The sequence below is a fragment of the Gavia stellata genome, chromosome 15, assembly GCF_030936135.1.
Source record: "Gavia stellata isolate bGavSte3 chromosome 15, bGavSte3.hap2, whole genome shotgun sequence".
In the NCBI taxonomy this organism is placed as follows: domain Eukaryota; kingdom Metazoa; phylum Chordata; class Aves; order Gaviiformes; family Gaviidae; genus Gavia; species Gavia stellata.
Window position 1 is genome coordinate 1,219,417 of NC_082608.1, and position 24,781 is coordinate 1,244,197.

Consider the following 24,781-nt stretch of genomic DNA (forward strand, 5'->3'; position numbering starts at 1 on the left):
GAGATCATGTGTTAGAGACCAGGAACAGCTCAGGGCAGCTTCTGCTTTTGCCTACTTTGATTTATCAATGTTGTCCCTGCTCACTGTGTTGTTTTACGCACTCCCGTGACCCCTTCCTGCTTCTGACTCACCAGCTCGGAGCCACGCAGCTTTGCCTGTGCGAGTGAGACGCAGGCTCAGAGTTCACGGTGGTGCCAGCCTAGCTTTTGATGCTATCCACAACCTTTTGCCCACACGTTGTTTCCATTACATCATTTTTATTACACACTTTTTCCTTACATCAAGCCCGATCCCTGCCCTGAGTCTTCCTGTGTCTCAGAGCCAGGCAGAGGTGGCTGTAGTTGGGGTGCAGAGCGATGGTTAATTGTGGGCAAATATCTATGGGGGGGCAGGGAGAGCAGAGAGTGGTGTTTGGGGGTTTAAAGTCCTTCCTGCTGCTGGTGGGGGGCATGAGGGAAGCGGGGGGGAGCGGGAAACACATACACAGGGAAATCAGTGGGTGCGGGCCAGCCCTTACTCTGTGTCAGGGCTGCCAGACACAGCCCAGAGCCCTCAGCCATGGCCCTGAGTAGGTGTCCCCTCTCTGCTGGGAGCCCCCCCGGTACCCTAAGGGCATCGCCCCACCATTGCAAGCACCCCAGCACAGCCTCCTGCACCTCTGGGGGACCCGTGCATTGCCCCAGCTCTGCCCTCACTCCCTCTGAACCCTCTTCTCCGGCTCCCCAAAGCCCCTTGGAGCCGTGCAACCATCCCCAAAAGGCACAGGGGACGGTGTGTTGGGGGGGACACACATCAACACTAACCACACCGGCCCTCTCGGCCGCGCTACCCTACACAGCAGTACATGCACAGCGGCCGCCCGGGCACGGCTCAGCTCTGCCCTCTCCTCCAGGCTCCAGCCCCAATAAATATCCAATAAATGGCACCAATTACACCCTTGGGGTGCCAGTTTTGGAGGCGGGGGGGTGTTTGCCCCTCAGTCGGGCAGCAGCTGCTCCAGCTCCTCCTCGTTCAGGCCATTGGTGGTGACGATATGGTCCAGCTGCTTCATGTATCGCTCCAGGTCCTGCATGAAATGAGGGATGCGGGCTTTCTCCAGAACCCCAAATTTCTTCAGCCGATTCACATCTTCATAGGAGACCTGATGGGAAGCAGGGAGACGGGGTCAGCCCCCCCCACCATCCCAAATCCTGGCAGGTGCCAAGAAGGGCATCTGCCCCCCCTGCCCCTGCCCTGGGTCACCCCCCACTGCCCAAACATCCCTCCTGCCCTGTGGGGAGGCACTGGCAGCGCTGCCTGGGGGTGTGGGATTTGCAAGGATTTGTGGTTTTGGTCATTTTTTTTTCTGTCACTGCAGGGACAGGCGACAGCAGGACCGGTGCGGCCGAGGCAGAGGGCCAGCAGCACGGCCGGCAGAGCTTAACCCGCTGGGTTAAGCCTCTCCCCAAGGGTCTCCCACAGAGCAGGACGGATTGTCCCGTCCTTCCTTGCATCCTACCCCGCACAGCCTTCCCCTGCTCCACCGAGACCTGTCAGCGCAGGGAAATGCAAAGAGCTGAAGGGTTGCCAGCCAAGGGCTTGTTTTCGGGAAGCCGTGGGACCGCGGGAGCCCACGTGAGCTTTGGGATGGGATGGGGCTCTGCGATCAGCCGCCGGCCATTACCTTTCCAAGCGCAGCCAGCAGTGGGAAGTCGATGGTCTGCCGATGGCGCAGGATGCGGAGAATCCCGTCCAGGTAGACCTGGTCCTTACTGAAACAGCCTGGAAGAGCGGGAGAGGCTGGGAAGCGGGAGCCTGGCTCCCCGCCACCCTGCGCTCAGCTGAATGACTGCCGACTGCAATAACTGGAGTGATGGCACTGGACTGGGGTGACACGAGTGCGCCAGGGCTCAGGTGGTGCTGGTGCCACGGCCAGGACCGCTGGGTCCCAAAGGATGAGCGCTGGGGAGCAGCGCCGGGGACTGTGGAGGCAGCTGGGTGCAGCGAGAGTCCCAAACCTCTCACTGGAATGCTTTCACCCTTCTTCTCACAATGGATTTTTTTTCTTTAATGTTAAACCACTGCAAGAATCTAAACGCATCCCCAGAAATGCTTATTTTTTCCTCTCCTTTGGCTGCTGCCTCCCCGGGAGCTTGTGCAAGTCGCTCCCATCAGACTGCAACTACCTTATGGGGCTCCCTGGGGGGGCCCCATCCATCCCCTCCTGACCCCGAGCAGTTGAAGAGCTGATGTGCCGGGACTGCACGTAAAAGATCGCTGCCATAAAGAAAAACATAAACCCACAGGAGAGCGGTGCCAGGGATGGGGAGGGATGGCAGAGCGGGGCAGGGCCACCATTTCGAAGGCTGCCGTGGCCACAGGACCAGTGATGCTCAACCCACCCAGCAGCAAAACCCACTCGCCTCTGGTTTTTCTTTTAAAAAATAAAATCCCTTCCAAAACCCGAAGGCTTTGCACCCCTCCAAGCGGTACCTGGCTGCGAGGTGTCGGTCTGGCCCCGCTTCGCCCGCACGCAGTACTCCCACCGGACGCCGGCGTCCTGGACGTACTGCTCCAGGTCCTGGAAGAGGGCGGAGAAGGAGAGGCGGCTGGCCCGCTCGATGGTGTAGTAGAGCAGGGCTGCCCGCCACAGGAAGGGCTGCTTGCGGAAGAGGACGCTGTGCAGGCTGGCCAAGCCTTCCTCCGTGGGGTTGGCGGGCTTCAGGCTGTACTGCTTGCGGCCCTCGGAGCTGTGCCAGGGCTGGCGGGTGTTGTTCACCCCCCGGATGTAGTGGGTGCCTGGGGAAGTGGGACGGGAGTGAGCGTCGTTGGTCGCAGCCTCCAAAAAGCTCGAGCCCCACCCCGCTCCCTGAGTCGCTGGGGTTGCGGCTGAGACCCAGCACCCATGGGTGCCAGCTCCAGTCTTGGCTAGAGATGCTGCCATGGGACATCTGCTTGCTCCCGTGCCCAGGGCGGGGGGGCAGGCACACGAGTGCATGGATGGGTGCCCGACACCTCCTGCCCCGCACGCGGAGAGGGACCCGGGTGACCTCAAGCCCCTTCCGAAACCTGCCCAGGAGTACCCCTCCAGGATGCCTCCTCGCGGGACCCAGTGGGTACCACTTTGCCCCGTGGTCCCTACAGCCCCCAGGCCATTACCCAGTGACAACCAGCGGATGCTCACAGCATCCCCCCGGCTCTGCCCCGCCGTCGCCCCGCTGACCTATCTCGTGGCGTAGCATCCCCTCCAGCCAGTGCTGCCGGGCTCCGGCCATGTTGATGGCCAGCGTCGGCCGGCTGTCCTCCACCATCATCACCGCCTGCGACAGGAGGTCGTCGGTGAGCTGCACCACCACCTGCAGAAGAAGAAGAAGGAGGCGACCGCCATCAGCACTGCCATGGGAGGAGATGCTCAGCGGGGTCTTGGCTGAGGCTGAGATGGTGGCGGACGGTCGGAAAAAGCCACCCACGCTGCGGGCGGCACTGCCCGGTGCTGCCGCACCATCACCGACTTGTGCTGCCGCTCCCCAAAGAAACCACAGATAGCAGGAGCAGGCAAGGAGGGCACTGCCGGCGCTGAGGGCGTGCCGAGAGGAACCGGATGATCCCACGGAGTGGGGATGAAATAACTCCTTTAATCTCTTTACAGCCAGCAAACCTGAGCGGGCAGAGTGGGGCAGCCTCCTCCAGCATCCCTCCGGCTCCAGCATCGCCCCCCGGCTCCTTCCCACCGGCTCCGCACAATTTAGCAGGCACAGGCGACGGGCATCCTCCGGAGACCTGCCCGCTCCCACTCCTGCATCCCCACTAGCACGGGACGGCGCAAGTAAATTCAGTCATCAAAACAACCCCACTCTAAACAACCAACAGCACCCGCTTCGTCACGGGTCTGACCTCTAGACCCCCCCCAATAAACATCCCGTGAGGGAACCAAGGCTCTGGCTCCGTTTTCAAGGATTCTCCTGCGGATTCTCCCTTTTGATGCTCCAAGACACGAGCAGCGAGGATGGATCCAGGCCAGCCCGCCCTCGCAGCCGGACCCGCGCGTGCCGGTCCCGATTCACAGCAGGGACGGGCAACGCATGCGCAGGACTGGAGAATGTCTTTGTACAGCTAAAAACATCTATTTTGGGAAACCTGGCTATCGGAAGTGCTGGAGCCAAGACAGCTGCTCTGCGTTAATGGGAGTTAACGTGCCGGCCAAGTCGCATTTTCTGACCATCCAACTTCAGACCTGCAGCGACGCGAAGCCGCAGCATCGCCGGAGGAGACACGCGGCTCTGCCGCATCCCCGGGAGCTCTCGCATCCGAGGCTCGGCCGCGGCACCGCTCAGGACCTCAAAGGATCTCAAAATCCTTCCGTCACATCCAGATTAACTCTAAACCCCGTCTGTTTTTTTCACAGCTGACGCTTTTCAGGATGAAAACGTGTGCACACACAGGCACTACGTGGCAATTCTTCTTTCTTATTTAAAAAAAAAGGAGAGGAGACTGAAGGGGTTTGCTTTAACCTAGATTTATTCCTGTGCAAAGTTGCTCATGGAAGCCAAAAGTGCAACGTAACAGAGCAGAGTCTACCACTGGGCAAACAAACAGCATAAAATACTTACAGTGCAATTACTTACCTGGGTTAGAACGTACCAGCGTGACAGAAAATCCCTGCGAAAAGACTTGCCAGTTCACTTCTGACTTGCGTGTATCTCCTCAAGCTTTATTTCTGCTCCAGTAAGCAGGATAATAATTATAAATATGGATAATGAAAATAAATAAGGGTTGTAGTTTCGCTGCCCCCGGCCACGTGAGCTGCCATGGGGGGGATCTTGGTGGGGGGAGAAGATTTTTGGCAGCAGCACCAGCTTCTGCTAACAGCCCCGCCGGGAGCTACGACAGGCAGGGGAGGTTACGGCTTCACCGCAAGCAGAAATAAGGAGGTACAAATAAGCCAGGTTTTTGGTATGATTTTAACCAATTCCCATCTCTTAGGTCAGCTCCGTGTGATGGGAATACAGCCCGGACATCCGACATGGCAATCCCAAATGCAGCGAGCGGAGACTGAAATCCTGGGACACGGGAGGGGAAGGGGAGAACCAGGGGACAGAGCTGAAACCAAAAGAGAGATGAGGAATACATTTCATCCTCGCAGCACTTTTCCCGCTCCCTCGACGACGCTGCGGCACAGAACTGGTGCCCGTGACAGCCCTTGGTCCCCGGAGCTTTACTGCCCGACCTGTGGTCCTTACAGGGAGCACCGGACACGACGTGCTGTGTCAGCCGGAGCTCCGCTACCGGGATACAGGATGCTGGGCTGGCTGGGAGCGCTCCGCAAGGCCAGGTCCATGTCTTGCTGTCTTGCTATGCTTCAATTGCCCCTATATGAAAAAAAATAAAACCCAAGGAGGTTGGAATTTAGGAAACTGGATGTGGAAAACCCAACTTCTGCCCTAGGATAAATCGCTCTCATTCTTAAACGTGCTTTCCCCCAACCTATCAAAAAAACACCCTCCCAGAGCTCCTCCTCTCTGCTTTTCTCCGTTTTCCAGTTGCTCATCCTCGGCCACATCATGCTGGATTCCTCCAGACACCGTCCCCAGGCGAGAAGGATTCAGCAGCTCCAGGTCCCCCCCGCTGCAGTGGGGTCAGCCCAGCGGTGGGGTTTGGGAGGCTGATGCTCGCTCAGCATCCCCCCAACAGTTCAGGATTCCCGCGGGCAATTTCAAAAGCCATCCCTGAAAACAACGCCCGGAGCACCGGCGCAAGTGAAATATTGCATGAACCCAGGAGCATTTCAGGGGTAAACGCTCCGCACGGCTCAGCGCTGCCGTTCCGGTGACCTCCAGCTCTCCCTTCCCATCTGCACCGGCACCTTAATTCTCACCCCTGAAGAAAAAACTCTTTTATTATAACCCAAATATCTGTCCATCCCCTGTCCAGGGCTTTTTCCTCTGCTGTACCGGGAATGCCGTGTCCCGCGTCCTGTGCTGCGTCTTCCCTGCTGTGACCCACCTGAGCGTCCTACCAGGGCTGAGCTTGCCTAAAGCAGAGATACACCCCGGTGTAAAAAGCACTGAGCAACAGAGCGCTCTGGCTTTAAAAGAGCTGATTTTTATAGTATTTTTGGGGGGGGGAGTTTCTAGAGGACAAATCAATGGTCACCAGGCTGGGTACTCCCGTCTTGCGATGGCACAGGGCTTCAGCGCTAAAGCCTCAGCGTCAACGATGCGCTCGCAGAATTTAACGTGAGCACCGAACGATCCCAGCCAAATCGTGGAAAGGCAAATGCTGTCCCTCAACCTTCACTATCGCGCCTGAACAAGAGGCAGACTGAGCAATCCAAACCCGTATTTTTTTTCCTTTTTCTTTTCTTATCTGATATCGCTACGCGCAGGGTGAGCAAAGAGAAACGCAGCAAACGGCTGGAAAATAAGAGGTGGCCGAGAACGCTGAGGATGCGATGCTCAGCACCGAAACCAGGTCTCGCACGAGCCCTTTTTAAGCAGCAAGAGCCGAAATGCAGAACGAAGCACTCCCTGGGATACGGCGTTTGGAGAAAGACCCAAGGGCACAGAAAAATATGGTTTGCAACAAGCTGGGAGAGTGCTGGAGGCTGAGCACAGAGCGAAGGCTGTAGCTGAAGCAACTGGTCTGTATTTTCGGGAATCAAGGAAAACTCCAAGCAAAAACATCCCAGAGCCTTTAGAGGAAGAATTCAAGTCAGAGGGACCCCTTTTGATATTTTTTTTTCTGCTCTCACGATGAAGAAAAGGTAAAGGCAACACAGGAACAGCAACACTCAACTCTATTATATGGAGTGAAAACTATTTTTCCCTGTACAAGTGCTCGACGGCATCAAGCGAAGTGGTTAGGAAGCGGATTCAGGATGAAGGAGCGTCAGCAAACGGTGCAACCTGCGGCACGAGGTTTGCGACCGGGTAGGCAAATTAACAGCAGGCGTTTCGCAGGCAGGAACACCCCCCGACTTGGGAAGACACAGGGCTGCCGCATCCCGGAGAGAAGTTCCCCATCCCTGTCCTAAGGATGGAAAGATCCTGGGACAGAGCTAGGCAGGGGAATGAGAGATGGAAACAGACTGATCCAGAGGTTGGGAGACGGGATTAGGCACCGCTCGGAGAGGCTGAGAGCTCCGGCAGCCACGGGTGCAGCCGCAGGACGCCGACACCCCGTGAGAGCCGACAATACAGACGCGCCCAGGGGCCACCACGGCGAGAAGATGACCGGCAAAACCCCACAACGTCGTTCTTCAGATAGCAGTCCGATGACTTTTTAGAGGCGTTGGCTTGGGTTATTTTGTTTTTTCCCCTTACCGGGCAATGCAGTGATATAGCGTTGTTTTTTCTTATTAAAACGGAGGTGCCAAGAGCCACCCCGTGCCGAGCCAGCCAGCCGGCAGTGACGGGAAAGGGACCCTCAGCATCACCGGAGACCGCAGCTTTGCACGTTCCCGTTACGCTGCCCGCAGCCCTTCGCCAGCTGAGCAGCACCACTTGCCTTATTTCGGGACCCTCCAGCTTTGCGGATGCTGTTACAACGGGGGCTGCGACTTCAGCCAAAGCCCTATTCCTGGAGCTCTCCAGGTTTGCGACCTCTCTCCTGCTGAGCGGGATTCCCAGCGCATCCTCGTGGTCCGCGAAGCTTCTGCTCAGCTTTTTGTGGATGCAATGATGGAGAAAGAGCTCGTCGCCGGGAACCGAGGGAAGACTGCTGACGGCTCCCGTGGCATGGGCTCCTGCCTCTCCCCAGCTCCGCGGCGCTGCCCATCTGCTCAGGACGCCGCACGCCAAGAAAGTGTCGGCACTGCACAGCTCCAGGGCGGAGAGGCAGCACCGGTGGGATCCCAGGAGATGCCAGCTAACGCTATTTAGGCTAACAACATTTCACAACCCCAGGGATTGCCATGCAGCACTTACCAACAGGGCCAAGGGGTTTCTCTGCTGCAAGCTGGGAGCTCGCCGAAATCCGTACGGAGACCTCTGAGCTCCGGCAGCGTTGGTCCTGAGCCAGAAAAAAAGCAGAAGAGCTTCAGGATCTGCAGCTCAGGCCCCGACAAAGAAGCTTTGAAGATGCGAAGTTAATTATAGCGCAAATACTTACCCACAAGCACGCTGCCTGCCATGCCGGAAAGCGGGATCCTGCCTTCACCGACGGATGCAACTGCCACCAGCCCTGGCCGCGGGTCCGTCTCTTGACGAACATAACCCCCCGCGCTCGAGTTTCTTCTTTTTTTTTTTTTTTTAAGAAAAATGATTAATACATAACAGGGAAGCAAACGGCACGGCAGACCAGGAGGGGCACAGCAGCTGAAAGCCAGGAATCACAGCTAACGGCACCGGGAGGGAGATACACGTCTGAAACCACCCGGTTCCGCGACAGGGTGTTATATTATCAGTGACGCAGACGTTTCAGCAAGTTTTTGTCCTGTACGGGGAGCAAGCTTTGCCAACATCGCTGCATCGAGAGCAGATGAAACCCTTCCCTCTTCCCTACCCCAGAGAAATTCAGCAAAATTTATAGTGGGTGGCAACAAACCAACGCCTGAAAGGTTTTAAAAGCACTTATTCAAAGTCGCAGATAAAAAAGCCAACTGCCTCGCACGCCGATGCGCGAACAGCATTCCCGAACGCTGCCTTCCCTCGAGCAAAGGGAAAATCACACAGGGCTGGAAGTCAGACAGTTGTACACCGATAGGTAAGGAAAAAGACGGCTTTCTGCCCAGCCGGAGCTCAGTACGGGTTTAGATTAACGGAGAAGAGCAAAAGAGCTGAATTTAATCAATTAATAAAAATCAAGAGATAGCCCACAACTAGCGCGTCGTAAGTGTATGCCTGTCAGTAAGACTGGCCAGGTTGGGTATTTGGAACGGTTTTGGGTACTAAAAGGCAGCTGAATTAGAGGAAGAGATGTGCAGAAATCCCTTCTCTCCTAAGCAAAGGTTTAGGAGCGCCAAGGTGTCAAATCCGCATCCCAGGGACACCCCCGGGAGGGATCAGGGCAAACCAAGGGGGCTGGAGGAATCACAGAATCACTAAGGTTGGAAAAGACCTGTAAGATCATCAAGTCCAACCATTAAAACAACAACAAAAAAAAACAAAAACAAAAAAAAAAAAAAGGAGGAACGTCCCCTGGCCAGGTGGGACCTCGGGGAACCGCTCGCTCCCGCTTTTGCAGGCGTGAAATCCGGTTGGGTACTGCCGAGCAAGCTGACGCTTCAGGGAAATGGCTCACGAATAACCCTGGTTTGGAGATGGAGGTGAAAAATCAGAGGTAGGAAAACCAGCCTGGCCAAGGGGCAGCGGGCGGGAAGCTCCCGCGCCAGCCGGCGCTGCGTGGCCTTCCGCCCTGGAGCCGAGAGCCAAAAAAAAGCAAAGCCAGGTCCAGAAATCCTTCTCAGCGCTTGGACCCGGGACGATGGAAGCGTTTTGCCCCCACCTTGCTGGTGGGAAGGGGGGGAAAAAAAAGGGCCCTTTAACGGAAGCGGTGGGACATCCCATGCTGGATGCTGCTGGGGGCGCAGAGAAACGAGATTAAGAGATGCTGAACTTCATCCCACTCCATCCCACACGGTGACCGTCATCTCTTAACCACCTATTTCCCAGCCTTAAAACCCGAGCTCGGGGCTTCCAAGCGCCGTAAGCCGGCACATCCCACAGGACAGCGGGAAATCTCTCCCCCCGGCTTTGCTTTTGGAGACGCGAGCGAAGGCAGCTGTCGGAGAGGTCTGTCATACCACCGCCAACAGCGAGAGATGACTCTTCCCGGCGGTAATTGATGCCTCGTGCCCGCAGCAAAACGCTCTCCGTACGGCCACGCGGACAAGCAGCAGCTCCTCTCTCTCTCTCTATCTCTCTCAAGCGTAAAAGGGAGACGTTGAAAAAATCAAGGGAAATTGGTGGGGAACCAGCACCCACATCCTAACACCGGGGTGCAGCGAACACAGCCAAGCCGGCGATGAAAAGACACCGCAGCTCAGAGTAGACAAGTTTCTTCTTTGTACCCAAACCACTTCTTAATCCGAGCCCTTTTTATCAGACAATAAATATTTTGCAGCCGTACTTTACAAGCGATAAAGCAGGGACGCGGATTACCTCTCCCACGCAGCCTTCCTTCTGCATGTACTTTCGGATCACGGACCAGATCTGGCACTTGCTCAGCAGCCTCCCGCCCGTGGCGACTTCAAAGCTCTCGTAGGTCCCGTACTTCTCCAGGACGGCACGAATGATCCTGATCGCCTGTCGCACGCAGAAAGGAAACGTCAGTGCAAACGCCCTCCCCGCTTATCAGCCCATCTTCAAATCCCACGTGCAATGAAACCCAGCGGAGATAATCCCTGAGAAACGTCCGTACAGTGAGACGTGCTTTTGCAAGATCTGAAAAAAAGAAAACCAGGGAGACTGAAGCCAACTGGAGGTGGCCACCGGGACAGACGGACACGTAATGCCATCACCACGACCCGCAGTATATTCTCCCCGCTTTTTATCGCCCTTGCAAGCGCCCGTCGTGGGAACCGGGCAAAGTGAAACGGCACGGTCGCGGCACGCTGCCGCTGGGGGTTAAAGCTCTGATTATTTTCATCTCTTCTGCTTTCGGTTCGCCTCTCAAACTCTAGTTGATGCTGCTCCCTCCTCTTCCTTGGGGTCTCAGCACAAGCAGCCAAAACCCTTCTAATAAAAGCAGCACCTGCTTTTTTATTAGCATTAACATTTATGGAGTAGCTATAAAATACGAGCGTTTATTAGCACATTTCCTTCCCAAAAAGTGACTTTTCATCGCAGACGTTTTTGAGCAATGACTTTCTCCAGCCTATTAATATATACCCCGAACCAGATGCCGACGACTTTGCACCAATTCTGGAGTTTTTCCAGCAGTTTTATTGCATCCGTAAACCCAACTCAGCTGCTGCTTGAACTTCCCAGCCCAGGACCAGGCGCTTGCTCCTGAATCCTGCGTGTTTTACCTCCTCCTGCTGAGCAATCCCCCTTTCCTCTCGTACGGGCTCCGGCCGGAGCCCTGAAGAGGAGGTCCCATCCCCTTCTTCATCCCTGAGGTCACAGAATCACTAAGGTTGGAAAAGACCTGTAAGATCATCAAGTCCAACCACCAACCCAACCCCACCATGCCCACTAAACCATGTCCCGCAGTGCCACGTCCACACGTTCCTTGAACACCTCCAGTGATGGTGACTCCATCACCTCCCTGGGCAGCCTCTTCCAGTGCTTCACTGCTCTCTCAGGAAAGACATTTTTCCTAATATCCAGCCTGAACCTCCCCTGGCGCAACTTGAGGCCATTTCCTCTTGTCCTATCGCTTGTCACTTGGGAGAAGAGACCAACACCCACCTCCCCACAACCCCCTCTCAGGTAGTTGGAGAGAGCAATGAGGTCTCCCCTCAGCCTCCTCTTCTCCAGATGGAACAACCCCAGCTCCCTCAGCCGCTCCTCATCAGACTTGTGCTCCAGACCCCTCACCAGCTCCGTCGCCCTTCTCTGGACACGCTCCAGCACCTCCATGTCCTTCTTGGAGTGAGGGGCCCAAAACTGAACACGGCATTCGAGGTGTGTCCTCACCAGCGCCGAGTACAGGGGCACGATCCCCTCCCTGCTCCACCCAGGACCAGGAGATGGGTGCTCACCACCAGTACCAGCACCCAAACCACCCAACACCCCGTAAGAGGGGCTTTGTGGTTTGGGTCTGGTGAGGACCCTCCTCTGCACCAGCGGAAATTCCTGATTTTTCCACCCCTGAAGAGTCTCCTCTACACACCGACCGTGTCTTTCCAGGAGAAGTTGCGCGGGGCTTTTTTCCGTTGTTGGGGTTGTTGAGTTTTTATTTTTTATTGGGTTTTTTTTTTGGAGGGGAATTTGTTTTGCTTGTTGAACGATCAGGACGGTTTTCGCGGCACCGCAACGTACCTCCCGCTGACTGTGGCGGAAAAAGGACCATTTCTTCCTCCCACCTCTACTCAACCACTTGCTCCCTCCTCCCAGGGAGCACCGAGCCGAGAAACCCGGCACAGCTGGTGCCCAGGAGTAGGATGACCAAAGGGTCACCTTTGGTTTGGAATCCTTCTGGTTTATTTAAATATTCTATTAAAAAAACCCAATAAAATAACCCCCCAAGCGTGTGCCGAGCAGCTGGTGGAGCCGCAAGCTGGAAGCAGGGAGCCGGGGTTGGTTTCTCCGCTCTTGTCCAAGGATGCTGACTTAGCAAAACGTCTCATTTATTTAAGCTCTGTGATTAACGCAGGTTTTTAAAATAAAAGCAGTTTACAGCCAAGGGAAAAAACCAGAAGTCCCCCAAACTAAAAGTGACTGGAAGGAGGTTACTGCAGGGCATGAGCAAAGGAACAGTGACACGAACACCGTCCCATCGCACCATCACCGGAGAACTTGGAAAAACATTGGGAGAAACAAACACGCAACGCTTAATATCTCTTGGAAAGGGTTTTAGCATCCAGGATGGGACCACTCACACCGGTTACGAACGCGTCGTTTCATTCAAAGTAACGCGCAGAGAAAAAGAATCTCAATTATTTTTTACCGTATTGGCAGTCAACTGTACCAAAAGAGAAAGCAAAAGGGGGGGGGAATAGCTCTGAACAACTCCTTTTACCGCATTGCTCGGAGAATGAAATGCGCTTAAACGGAGGAAGAAAACCTGGAAAAAAGCCAACGAGGTCTTTACAGGAGTTGGACTGTCTCCCCTGCAACAGCGTCGCTGGCACCAGTTTAGCCGGGGCAGAGGTACGGCGGGCACTGGAAATGACTAACTGCATAGAAAGCTGTTTACAGCGCGAGCTTGAATCATCTGGATAATAATTCGGGCAGAGATATAGGAAGAAGTAACGCAAGAATAAGTAAACATCCAAAAAAACCCAATAAATAAACGGGTGAGGTTGTTACTCGAAACACCAGATGTAAGCTCCCGACTAGGGGGTGTGAAGATACGCCTCTGGCGCGCAAATCGCAATTTCTTGTACGAGTTTTATTATCTGCATCCTCGGCCATCTGCTTCTGTGCGGCTGAAAAGCTGCTCTTGCCGGAGGCGGGATGCCCAGCCCGAGCAGCGAGCTGCTTTTGGGGCACGGCCGGGCTCCCGCCTCCAGGCACAGAGCAAAGGGACGGATCCCGCCTCCGGGAAAGGCTCGTTTGCGGGCAGAGCGTCAAGAAAGCGCGCTCCTCCTGCCCGTTTCCTCCCGTTCCGGTGGCCGGGCGCTGTTCGCTCGCTGCCATCTGTACGGGCATCGTTATTATCTGCGGTCGGGAATATTTCAGCGGCGTATGAGCAATGTGAGCAGTTAAGGAAAATAATCCCGACTCCTTAAGTGGCGCCTACACCAACTCTTCTCATTACCGACCACGTTTGCTGATGCGTGAGGGGTGCTGCCACCCCGGACAACCTTTAGGCCTTGGAGAAAATAAACCAGACTTAACCACCACGTCATCCGAGCTACAGACAGCTTCCCACGTGCTCCAGCTCCTCGTCTGCTATTTTTCCAGCCGGAAGAGCAAGGTGGAATAGCGAGGGGTCCCCGACGGAGCACCAGCTCCTAACTGCCGCCCCGCATCCGTAAGCAAGAGCCAGTTTGATGCCGGTAGCGTCACCCAGCACTGGTCTGACTATCACCCACGCTGACCACGGAGCACGGGCTATTCATAGAATCACAGAATCATTAAGGTTGGAAAAGACCTGTAAGATCATCAAGTCCAACCACCACCCCAACCCCACCGTGCCCACTAAACCATGTCCCGCAGTGCCACGTCCACACGTTCCTTGAACACCTCCAGGGATGGTGACTCCACCACCTCCCTGGGCAGCCTCTTCCAGTGCTTCACCGCTCTCTCAGGAAAGAAATTGTCGTGGTTTCCTGCGGGTAGACCGGGTAACTGGAGAAGGGTTTAGGGAATAACGTGGGGAGGGTGCTGGAGGCAGGATACGGAAGACGTCGAGCAGAGGAAGAGCAGGCAGCAGCCCGGCAGCGGAAACCGGGAAGAAAATCAGGCCGTGGGCTTTCACGGGGACCGAGGACCAGCTCCTGCCTGGCCCGACCACGGAGACGTCCCACCGTGACACAACCCGGTGACACCGCCCTACACGAGACCACCCGCACCTTCGCGCCCGCCGCGTTACGGCCCTCCCGGGGCGGGGAGCGGGTGACCGGGGTCCCCCCGCTTCCTCCTGCCGGGAGACACCCCCCCACCCCAGCTCAGCAGGGAGCAGTGCGGGCAGGGGAATCAAGGCACCGGGGGCTGCGGGAGCTGCCCGCAGCGATGCTCGCCCACCCTGCCCCGCCCCGCCCCGCCCCGCCCCGCCCCGCCCCGCCCCGCCCCGCCCCGCCCCGCGGACACACCCAGGCGCGCGCAGCGCGTGACCCACCGGCCCCGCCTCACCTGTGCCACGAAGCGATCGGAGGCGGCTCCGTATTTATCCAGCACGGCGGCGGGTACCGGCTCGGCGTACTCGAACTGGGGGTCGTAGGCGAAGCTGGAACGGAAGAACCGTTCCCGTTCCGCCTCCACGTTCCGGGGTCGCAGCGCCACGAGCAGGCAGGGGCTCCGCCGCCCGCCCCCCTCCTCCCCCCGTCCCCGCGCGATGTGGGGCAGGGAGGCGGCGGCCCGCATCCCCCCGCGCCCCCCCGCGCTTTCGTTCCGCCGCAGCCCGGCGCCGGTTTCCGACAGGCGCCGGGTGCCCCGCGGGCAACGGGGCGCGGGTGCCGGTGGCGGGGGGGACGGGCAGGAGCAGAGCGGCGGGCCATGGCGGTCGGCAAGGCGCGGGGCGGCGCTGGCGCCCAGCCCTCCGCCCGCCGCCGCCCCCGGGTCCAGCACCATGGCCTCCAGCGCGGCGGCGGCGGCGGCGGCGGCGGCACGTGGGCTGCGCCGGGCCGACCCCCGCGCTGCCGCCCGGAGCACGCACCGCGCCCCGCCAATCGGCGCCGCGCCCGCCGCGTCAGAGCCAATGGGAGCGGAGCGCTTAGGGAGAGCCCCGCCCCTCCGCGCCGTGCCCCGCCCCGCGCGGAGCCTGCCCTGCCCGCGGCCGCGGTGCGGAGCGGAGGTGGGGACGGGGACGGGCGGGGCAGCGCCGGAGCCCTCCGCTCCGGAACGGGGGGCTCGGGGTGTCCCCGGCTGCACCCCCAGTCCCGGCTGCACCCCCAGCCCCGGTTGCATCCCCACACCCAGTTGCACCCCCAGTCCCGCTTGCACCCCATTCCCCGGTTGCACCCCATCCCCGGTTGCACCCCATCCCCGGTTGCATCCCCACACACAGTTGCACCCCTTTCCCCGGTTGCACCCCCAGCCCCGGTTGCACCCCCAGCCCCAGCAGCATCGTCAGCCCCAGTTGCACGGCCAGCCCCAGCTCCATCGCCAATCCCGGTTGCATTGCTGCCCCGGTTGCATCGCCAGTCCCGGTTGCGTCGCCATCCCCGGCTGCGTCACTGACCCTGGTTGCGTCGCCAGTCCCAGCCGCATCGCCAAGCCCGGTTGCATTGCCAGCCCAGTTGCATCGCCGAAGCGGTGGCATCACCAAGCCGGCTGCATTGCTGGCCCCGGTTGCATTACCAACCCCGGTTGTGTCACCGGCCCCAGTCGCGCCACCAGCCCCTGTTGCATTGTCATCCCAGTCGCGTCACCAGCCCCGGTCACGCTGCCAGCCCCGGTTGCATCGCCAGCCCTGATCACATCACCAGCCCTGCTCACGTCGCCAGCCCCAGTCGCGTTGTCACCCCGGTCGCATCGCCAGCCCCAGTCATGTCACCAAGCCCAGCTGCGTCGCCCACCCTGCTTGCATCGCCAAGCACATGGCTTTTCCCAAACCCCAGCTCCTGGGGTGCTGCGGACCAGTGAGCGCCTCCATTTTCGGTTACGGCTGACTTTACCAACCCGCTGTGCAAGGACAAGGCTGGCCCAGCGCTCAGAAGCAAAGTGTGTTTATTATTTTGTAAATCTGCTGATTTCGAGTCGGTCTTGCCCGGGGAGCCTAGCTCGCTGCCTGCACACTGGCAGCTGGCAGAGGTGCTCTTGCAAGCCATACCTGCCGTGCCCACCCCCGTGCCACCCCTGTGACCACCCCGGTAAGTCAGAGCCCGCGCTCGTTACGCGAGTTGCTCTGTCCCAAGTGAGCAGAGGCTACGGCACCGCGGGCTCCACAGCCTCTACGGTCCTAAACGTGGCTTGCTAGCGACGAGGGCTTGCGCGTATGCCGTAATTCACAAGTGTGATGTTAATGAGCTGGCAGCGTGGTTAATTATCCACCCGCTAGTGGGAAGTGACAAGCCTCTGAAGTATAATTAATCGCCGTTCCCGAAAGAAAAACCAATCAGTGTGGAAGTGGGTGCCGGCCCATCCACCTGAGCTGTTGGTCTTGCTCCTTTTCTTTCCATACTCAGCTCCAAGTCCCGCGTGGCAGCTTGTGGTGGCTACCAGCACGGAGGAAAGCTGGCCCTCATTCCTTTCAGTTCTTTTTGGGCTCCTTAAGGCCCTTGCGTCCTGGTAGGATCTTCCGCCCCTTCCCTGCCTCTGGGCTGGATCTCACCTGCCCCGGCTCCCCCTGCTCCTGGGGGCTCCCCAGCAAGATTTCGTTGATGGAACTGAGCGTCAGGTTGCTGAAGACCATGTTGAAGTGGTCAATGCCTGGCAGCTCCTGGACGTACACCTTCTGCTTTTGCTGGTCGCGCCATCGCTTGCACAACTCCAAACTGCGCGCGTTGATGGTGTTGTCCCCGTCACCATAAATCATGTCCACGGGGTCCTCGTAAGGGAAACGCTCGTCATATATGTAAGTCTCCGCAGTTGGGTGGCCTGTGCCATAGAGGCAATACATATCCACCCCAGGAGGGGGTAAGTCCTTCAGCAAGTCCTTCATGTCCTCCCACATGTACCAGCCATCCTCCAAGTTGACGTCGGTGAAGAAGCGTTGGTAGTCCCGGTAGGTGTAGTTGTAGGAGGGCGTGGAGATAAAAACGTGGGTCTCGGGCCAGGCCAGGCTCGTTGGGAACATCCAGGGGCTGGTGGTGGTCATGCGCCGCTCTTCACGCAGCTTGATGTTGGACATGAGCGGGATGCCCTGGTTGTCACCTGCAGGACACACAGGGGCTCATCAGAAACAGCACCGAAACGTACCCTCGCAACTGGTGCCCCTTCGACGGCTCTGCTGGGATCAGCCCATCCGGCAGTGACTCACAGCTGTCTCCTGGCTGGAGTATGGTTCCACCTCAGATCTTCCCGGCTCACCCCTGCCCTGCCCATGGCCATGCGTCTTCTCCTCACCCCTCTGGCTGCAGAAATCCAGAGCAACCTGCCAAACTCTTCTCTCCGGCATAACGTCTCTAGCTACTAGAAGGGGCTGAGCGTAGACAAACCTGGGGGTGTGATGGCCCTGACCAACCCAGTCCTGGATTTTCCCTGCAACCCCGGCACCTCCACGCCTGTCTGCAGGGACAGGAGTGAGCTGAGCCCGATGAGAGTGCTGATAACGGGTGGCCAACCCGCGTGCATCCCACAAGCCTCGGCATTTTTGGTGCGTCTGGAGCCCTAAGACCGTGCAATGATCTCAGATTACCTTAAAAAATGCTTCTGTCCCTTGTGGCAACAGAGAAAAATATGAGGACGTGACTTAAGGGTGATGCAAGGGGCCAGATGTTAAAATCTTCAAGCACATGATTTTAATTCCATGCATTTTTGGAGGCTCAGCTTGTGACTTGTAGATATTCTGGGCTGTCAGCATTAGGCAAGTGATTGTGGCTTTCTGGGCCGCAAAGAGACTAAAGAGGAACTGGGTGAAGGGAGATGAAAGCCCTGAAGAAAGCAAAGCTTATGGGGGATGGGCTCTGAGGTGGGGGGAGATCCAAGCAAGTGGTGCGGGAGAGCGGGAGTGTCCCTTGGGTGGCCTCCGTGTCCTCTGCGGCAGAAGGACTGTATGGTCTGGAGTGAAGGTCCGGCAACCTGCACGGATGGAGGTGGTGCAGATGTCTGGGGAGGGGGTGAGTATGCCCCAAACTGCTTCCCTGGCTCCGAGATTTTTGACTGAGCCCTTTTCTTGCCCAGGATGGGTGTTTCGGCTTTCAAGGAGCTCCCCTAGCCCAGGAGTCAACCCTGGGCATGGTGCAGGGTGTGCTGCAGGCTGTTTGGTGAGAGCTGGTGTGGAGGAAGGGGGATGGCCAGGCTGCGGGGGGACCCTTCTGACAGCGGTTTTCCGGACACACAAACCCACCGACCCCGATCACGGAAACCAGAGCAAGGTCCAGGGTATGTCCTGGGCCACTCTCCTGCTGCCGGGGCTGTGGCAGGAACCTCTGTGGTGCTTTCTGCACCGCAGGACGCAGCGGCAGCAGCACCAAAGCACGAGTGCTGCCTCCACAGACCCCACAGCTGACTGTCCCCCACCTTTTCCACCATCGTGTCCTTTCCCTGCCCACCACCACCCTTCTATTTCTGCAGGAGGGAAAGAAAGCAAAGAGGTGGCTGCACACAAGGAGTCACCCACCGGATGCCAGGACACGCATCGGCTTGACGGACCCTCCCCAGGGGGCACCCAGGGAGATGAAACCCCCGATGTACTGATCTTTCCAGGCTTGCGTCTGCTGTACCAAGAAGTAGAGGACGTTCAGGTTGCCCATGCTATGTGCGATGAGGAAGACGCGTCGCTGGTACTCATCGTGCATCTCCTCGATCAGTGCCTTCAGGTTCTGGAAATATTCGGGCTGCTCCTCTGCGGACAAGAGGTGCATCAGCTCTTGGCCACCTCATTCATGGCCACAGGGCTCCAGGGCTGTCCCTAAGAGCCCCGACCAGAGAGAGGTGTGGGCACAGAGGCCACAAGTGCCACCATGCATTCACAGGAGAGCACCGTGAACGCCCGAGCACCCATCACCACGGGCAGCCGTCCCTGTCCAGGGGTTCCTCCACACCAGCCGGCTTACCCAACCCGTGAGAGCCATCCTGCTTCCCTCCCTCCATGGGTGGCCTGGCCACAAACCCCAAACTTACGGGGCCCAACCCTCCAGTCATAGGGGGCTGCCCGAACGGTCTGGTCCCTCACGTAGCCGTTGTTCACCAGGTTCTGCACCAGGGTGTGCAGGTAACCTATGGGCAGAGAGAAAAGGTGGGAATTAGGTCTGTGGTCTTCTCCTGTCAATCTTTTTCCACCTTGGTCCTGGTCATGGCCACGATGTCCTCTGGTAAGCCTTGTAACTTGGTGGCTCAGCCGGACGTAGTGACTCCATGCATCCCATGTGCATTGGGGTCAGGGATGGGGTGGTCCCTGCCGGCACTCAAAGGGAGTGTGTCCCCGAGGCCAACGTCCCTCATTCCCAGGTGACCTGGGCTCTCTGCAGAACCGTTCCCCACTGGAGACATGGGGACACCTCTCCACTTGCAGGGAGCACGTGGGAGCCCCGGACACCCCACAACTCATCTCACCTGCCAGCTTGCTCTGATCCAGGTATTCTACGGAATAGGTCTTGCCGAAGCCAGGCACGCGGATGTGCACCCCCGGGGCATTGGACATTTTCCGAGAGGTTCGGTTGTACACCACCCTGTGGGGACAGGATGGAAAGTAGCAGAAGAGCCATGTCCCCAGGGGATGGGGTGGACATCACTGGGTGGCAGCCTGGACCTTGGAGGCTGTTTCCAAGGCTTGTGCAGCTGGGGAGGTGGACTGGTGCCAAGCCAGCATCCATGCCCATCGCCCAGCATCTCGGGGCAGGAGGCTTTGATGGAGCAGGCTGCGGCAACGCCCTCGCCCTGCCGCCCCAGTCAGGGTGGGAGCATCTCCAGTGGGTGCTGAAGACAGTCTGGCTGGCATGAGCACGTGGCAGGGACATGGGAACAGGACGGGCGCTCGGAGCGGGAGCCAGCCAGCTGTGTTCCCAAACAGTCTCGTGGTGCTCCCGTGGCTTTCCATGTGTGCTAGGTCGTGGCCGGGGGGGAGGAGAGGGGAGGGAGATCCCTGGTAGGTCATTTCCCCGGGGAGCTCCCAGGGTGGGGGCCAGCGGTACCTGGTGTTATCGATCCAGCAGTCAACTCCCACTGGCAGAAAGGTGTTGAGGTTGAGCCAGATGGTGAAATAGTCCTCCGTTTTGCGGTAGCACATCCAATTCACCACGTCCGGCTTGTCCAGCTTCGCTTCCAGCTGGTTCCCGAGACACCCGGGCACTGGGATCATGGCAGAGGGAGAGCAGAGCCAGCTACAGACCCCGTCCCACTGGCCCTGTGGGGCTGCCCAGCCTGGCGCTTCCCCTGGCCCCCCAAGCAGGGCTCCCCTGGGGCTGCCCAGCTGGGGACCCACTGGAGCAGCATCCCTGGAGAACAGCCTGCTCTGCGCAGGAGCAAGGGCGCTCGGAGACGAGATGCGGGGTGAGCATGGAAGTGGCACTAAAAACGCATCCTCAGGGACTCCCTGAGCTGCCTTTCCCACAGGGTGACCCCCAGAACTGCCACCCTCGGCCCAAACCTGCCAAACCCCACCAGGACGAAGCATCCCGGATTATTCCCCCCCTGCCTGGTTACGTTTCCATCCCCCTCTCCTTGCTGCAGCCTGGGGGAAGGAATTGGGGCTGCCCATCCCTACTGCATGCCCACCACATCCCCTGGCAGCTCGGGAATGCACAGAGTCCCCAGGGAGGTGAAAGTCATCCCGGTGCTGGCACCCGAGGCCCACGCACTGTTTTCCTGAACTTTAAACCCTCCGCACAGGCTGAGCAAGGTCTCTGAAATGGTTCGGTGCCGAGCAGAACCATACCCTGCAGGAAACAGCAAATAGAGCGTAGGGTAAACGCAGCATGGTTTTAAGCAAGTTCACGGTCTGACATGTGCGACCTGGGCTCCCTCGATGGAGGGTGACCATCACCGGGGCACCTGGTCTGCCTCTGGGATTCCTGGCAGGGATGTGACACCCATCCCGGAGCCACCCCGGTGATTGTGCCTGTGCCGGGGGCACACGCCTTGGAGAGCATTCCCAGCTGGTGTGCAGGAGCCAAGTGCCAGCTCCTGGTGCCAGCGCTGACCCTGAGGGCGCGGACAAGAGGTGAAGGGTCTGCAGGGGACGGTGGCTGTGAGCCTGGTGGGATGGGAGCACTGGGTGACGAATCCCACTGTCCCAGTGGGTCCTGGACTGGCCCACGATGCGCGGCTGGGGAGAGCGTGGACCTTCAATCCTACTGCAGGCACTACTGTCTGCTGCGTGTCCCAGGTAAGGCGCTTCCCCCAAGGACACCATGAGCTGCTGTGTGGCCTGAAGTCCCCATAGATGCCTGCCCTGCGCTGGCCTGGGACCTGCAGCCGGGCTGTGGGTGCAGGACCCCACAAGCATGGCGGGGTGGGAACCACGCTGCCTGGCGCGGGGGCTGAAGGATGCAGGCAAGGAGCATCTGTGACCTGAGAAGGGTGTCCCCCATTTTCCCTGGTCCCCACCAGCCTCAGGTGTCCCTGCACCCTGGGATCCATGGGCGCAGCTTTTTGGGGGAGCCACAGCACTGTCCCTGTCCCAAGGTGTGAGGGGAGCATGGCCTGGAGATGCTCTACCCCCATCCCACCCATCGCAGCACCAGCTCCTGCAGCACGGCAGGGGCATGGCTGCAGCCTCCGAAAGCCTCGTCCCGTGTGAGAGGTGAAGGAGATGTAGCGGTTGCCTCCCTCAACCTACTTCACAGCTCCTTCACCTCTGTGGCATCTCTTCAGGGATACAGGGAGGGTCTAATCCTGCCTTCAAAGCACCTGGTTGGGGATCAGGCCAGTCGGTGGACCCTGGCGTAGGAGAGCCCAGGCAGGGAGCGGGCAGAGAGGACCTCCCCAGCCAGTGAGAAAAACAGGACCACGAGCTGCTCTGATGGCTCCCGCGGGTGCACAGCCAGCACCCCTGCCCCCGGCACGCAGCCCTGAGCTCTGCCTCCCCTTCCAGAGGACATTAGGTAATTATTAAGGGAGTTCCTGTGGGGGCAGAGGGGTTATCGGCAGTCCCAAGGGCACTGGGGGTTTCCGGGACGCCCGGCCCAGGGGGATGGGCTACGCACGGATGCCGAGAGGCACATGGGGCAGCCGGACCCGGCTGGGTGCGGGACGGGGGCTGAGGCTGGTACCGGGTGCACGGGGAGATGCTCTGGCCATCATAAGCCATCCTGAGAAAGCGGCACCCAGTGACGGCCACCCCGGGTCTCCTGGCCACCAGCGTGGCCAAGCAGAAGCTGGCCCAGGGCACCGAGGGTACAGACACCGTTCCCTCCTCTCTGATGCCTCTGGGAAGGGAGTTTGCGGGGTCAGCCCTGGGCATTGCAGCAGGGATGTTCTGCTTTTTCTCTTCTCTTTTTAAAGCGGAAACTCAGCTTGATTCAAGAAAAAGGGGAAAAAACACAATTCTGCTCAGCAGAGGTTTCACGGCAAAACCCTAGCTCGAGTCCCCAGTGATGGCACGGGGGCAAGGGGAGGCAGAGCTGGGCAGGACGGAGGGACAAGCTGGTGGCTGCAGCTCCCACCTCCCCAAGGTGATGCCCCAGCCTCTCCTTTCACCTCCCTGGGCACCTCTGCCACAGGCTCGCTCTCCTCCACGCCATCCCCCAGGCAGGATGGACATTGGGCGGGATGCCAGATGGATGCCCTTCCGCAGCCGCAGAGGATGACTTAACCATCGCCAGGGAGCGGCAGAAGACACGGGACGGGGTGGGCTTTGGGGGAGCGAGGGGTGGTGGGTGCTGGCCCACCGCAGCCGTGGGAAGCAGCAGACGAGGACGTGCCGCAGCCCCCATCCCTCTGCCAGCAGAGCCCCCACCGAACCGAGCAAGCCCTAAAAACACCCTCTGGGCTCGTTGTGAGATTTTGGAGCCCCGTTTGCTTTCTGGGGTGCCCAGCCTGCCCCCCCCCCCCCAGCTTTGGGCAGGTGCAGCTGGGCATGGCCAGCCCTGCATCCCCAGCCCGGCGGATGGGAGGGGACTTGGGAGCCATGTGTCACCCCCCCTTGGTGGCTCCAGCTCCAGATTGCAAAGGGCCACCGCAGCCAAGAGCCACCAAGCCGCCGGCAGTGCAGCGCCCCAACCTCACTGCCAGGTCCGGGGGGCTTTGCGGCACCCGGGGTGCCCACCCTTACCCCGCCTGGTGCCCGTCGCTGGCGTGACCTTACCAAGTACCACGGGTGGCGTGCTGTTGGTCGGGGGAGCTTCTGGGGTGGTGGTGGGTGGAAAGAGGACGTTGAAGAGCCAGAACTGGGATGTGGGCTGCAGGAGCAGCGACAGCGTCAGCAACGCAACCCCGGCACCGCTGCTCCCCATGGCAAGCTCGTCCGGGATCCTCCGGATGTCTCCAAGCAAAACAGCCTTTTATATTTTTTTACGCAGGTCCAGCCAAGAGGCACCCGGGCTGCAGGGGAGGGGAGAGCTGCAAGGGGCTGGCCGTGATGGGGAGGAGGGACGGGGAGGGCCGAAGGACTGGCCTTGCGGACATGCCATGCCCTGCCAAGGCTGCCCAGCGGTGCCCAGGGACTCTTTGCACCCCAAGAGCCCTGCTCGGGGGTGCCAGGGGAGCGGACACGTAATTTTAGCAGCTTGCCGGTGCGTCGGCATCCCTCCGCTGGGTGCTGGGGTTGTGGCTGCCACACACTTCCCACTGCTCCGTGCTCTCGGGGTCACCCCACGGGGCTGTCCAGGGTTGCCCGCTCCCTGCCCGCTCCCTGCCTGGGTGAACACAGAACCTCTCCGCTCCTCCTGCCCTTGGCGGGGGGTGGCTGGTGCTGCCGACTTGGCCAGGCGGACCTCAAACCTCTGGGAGAAGCCGTCGGGACTTGGACGGGCGAGGACACATCTGGGCAGCTGCTTGGGCCACATGGCAGCAGCACGTCCCCCAGTGCCACCCCCTGCCACTGCCCCTGCCCCGTGCCCCCCCTGCCCAGGCTGCCCCATGCAGCATCGCCCTGGCAGGCGCTCAGCCCATGACCCTGCGGCTCCTGGTCACGGTGGGCTCCGGCTCCCTGTGGGTGCCCCCTCGGTGCCAGCCCTAGCTGGGGGAAGCCCCTGCAGCCCCCACCCTGCATGGACAGGGCTCTAGGTGGCCCTGCCTGCACCGGGGACCCTCGGGGACCAGGAGGCACCCAGGGAAAGGCAGGATGACCCAGGCCAGCAACGCCCAGACAGGCACAGGGCAGAAGGGGCCAGGGTGCAGGGGGGTGATCCCAGGTGCCCCTTCCCCAGGAGGGGGGAGCTGGCCCCTCCCCGGGTCCCCCTCCAGCCATCCAGCCCCCCGCCCAGTGCTCAGCCCCCCTGGGGCACTAATAGGGAGCTGCTGGCAGGTCCCCAGGGGCATCGTCCAGCCCCAGGGGGAGGAAGAAGAGGGTGACATCTCAGCTTCAGGTGGGCTTTTTCAGTTGTTTTTGCAATGCACGGCCACAGTGCCTGCTCTGAAGGCGTGTCTGTGCTGCGTTTCGGAAGGAGGGGGTTACAAATCTATGCGAGGATGTATAAATGGGCTCCACGTGCCCACGCAACCCTCACCTACTCCCTTGGGAGGTTCCATCCCCCTGACACAGCCAGTCTCCTACTGCGCCCAAGCCTTGCTCTGCCCAAGGAAAGCCTTACTAGCCCGGGAAGCGAGGGCTGAACAAACTGACCGTGGAGACAAGGAGGTCGGATCCAGGGTGCAGGGGCTCCCCATCCCATCTCAGGAGCCAGCGTCACCCTTAGGTTGAGCTCGGTGGCATCAGCTGAGCACGCGGGGCTCGGGGAAGAAGGATCTGGGGATGCATCTCCATCATGCTCTCCTCGGCGGACAGAAACCCAGGGACACCCCGGGAGCATGAACAGCAGAGGTAAGAA

At 59.3% G+C, this 24,781-nt stretch overlaps 2 protein-coding genes across 2 annotated transcripts; both read right to left on the reverse strand.

Annotated features, from left to right (window-relative positions):
* Window positions 1–945: 945 nt before the first annotated feature.
* MATCAP1 (microtubule associated tyrosine carboxypeptidase 1) lies at window positions 946–14,819 on the reverse strand. The gene is made up of 6 exons (XM_059825003.1): window positions 14,382–14,819; window positions 10,080–10,223; window positions 3,203–3,335; window positions 2,473–2,778; window positions 1,664–1,761; window positions 946–1,141 (listed from the first exon to the last, which is right to left on the reverse strand). Exons 1-6 carry the CDS (start codon window positions 14,817–14,819, stop codon window positions 977–979), a joined length of 1,284 nt encoding a protein of 427 aa, XP_059680986.1. The 3' UTR covers window positions 946–976.
* A 1,225-nt stretch (window positions 14,820–16,044) lies between these two features.
* On the reverse strand, window positions 16,045–23,245 carry LCAT (lecithin-cholesterol acyltransferase). The gene is made up of 6 exons (XM_059824926.1): window positions 23,098–23,245; window positions 19,985–20,141; window positions 19,407–19,522; window positions 18,975–19,070; window positions 18,472–18,696; window positions 16,045–17,063 (listed from the first exon to the last, which is right to left on the reverse strand). The coding sequence occupies exons 1-6, from the start codon at window positions 23,243–23,245 to the stop codon at window positions 16,441–16,443; spliced, it is 1,365 nt and encodes a 454-aa protein (XP_059680909.1). The 3' UTR covers window positions 16,045–16,440.
* Window positions 23,246–24,781: the final 1,536 nt, after the last annotated feature.

What these genes read in the sequence shown, in the direction of transcription:
- MATCAP1 (XM_059825003.1), bottom strand. Translation starts at nt 14,819, where the DNA reads ATGGTGCTGGACCCGGGGGCGGCGGCGGGCGGAGGGCTGGGCGCCAGC. An exon ending in CCGATCGCTTCGTGGCACAG is followed by an intron (nt 10,224 to 14,381) that starts GTGAGGCGGGGC and finishes TGCGTGCGACAG; the next exon opens with GCGATCAGGATCATTCGTGC. An exon ending in GATGCTACGCCACGAGATAG is followed by an intron (nt 2,779 to 3,202) that starts GTCAGCGGGGCG and finishes CCACTTCCCCAG; the next exon opens with GCACCCACTACATCCGGGGG.
- LCAT (XM_059824926.1), bottom strand. Translation starts at nt 23,245, where the DNA reads ATGGGGAGCAGCGGTGCCGGGGTTGCGTTGCTGACGCTGTCGCTGCTC. An exon ending in CACGCCACCCGTGGTACTTG is followed by an intron (nt 20,142 to 23,097) that starts GTAAGGTCACGC and finishes CCATGATCCCAG; the next exon opens with TGCCCGGGTGTCTCGGGAAC. An exon ending in TGCTGGATCGATAACACCAG is followed by an intron (nt 19,523 to 19,984) that starts GTACCGCTGGCC and finishes CTGTCCCCACAG; the next exon opens with GGTGGTGTACAACCGAACCT.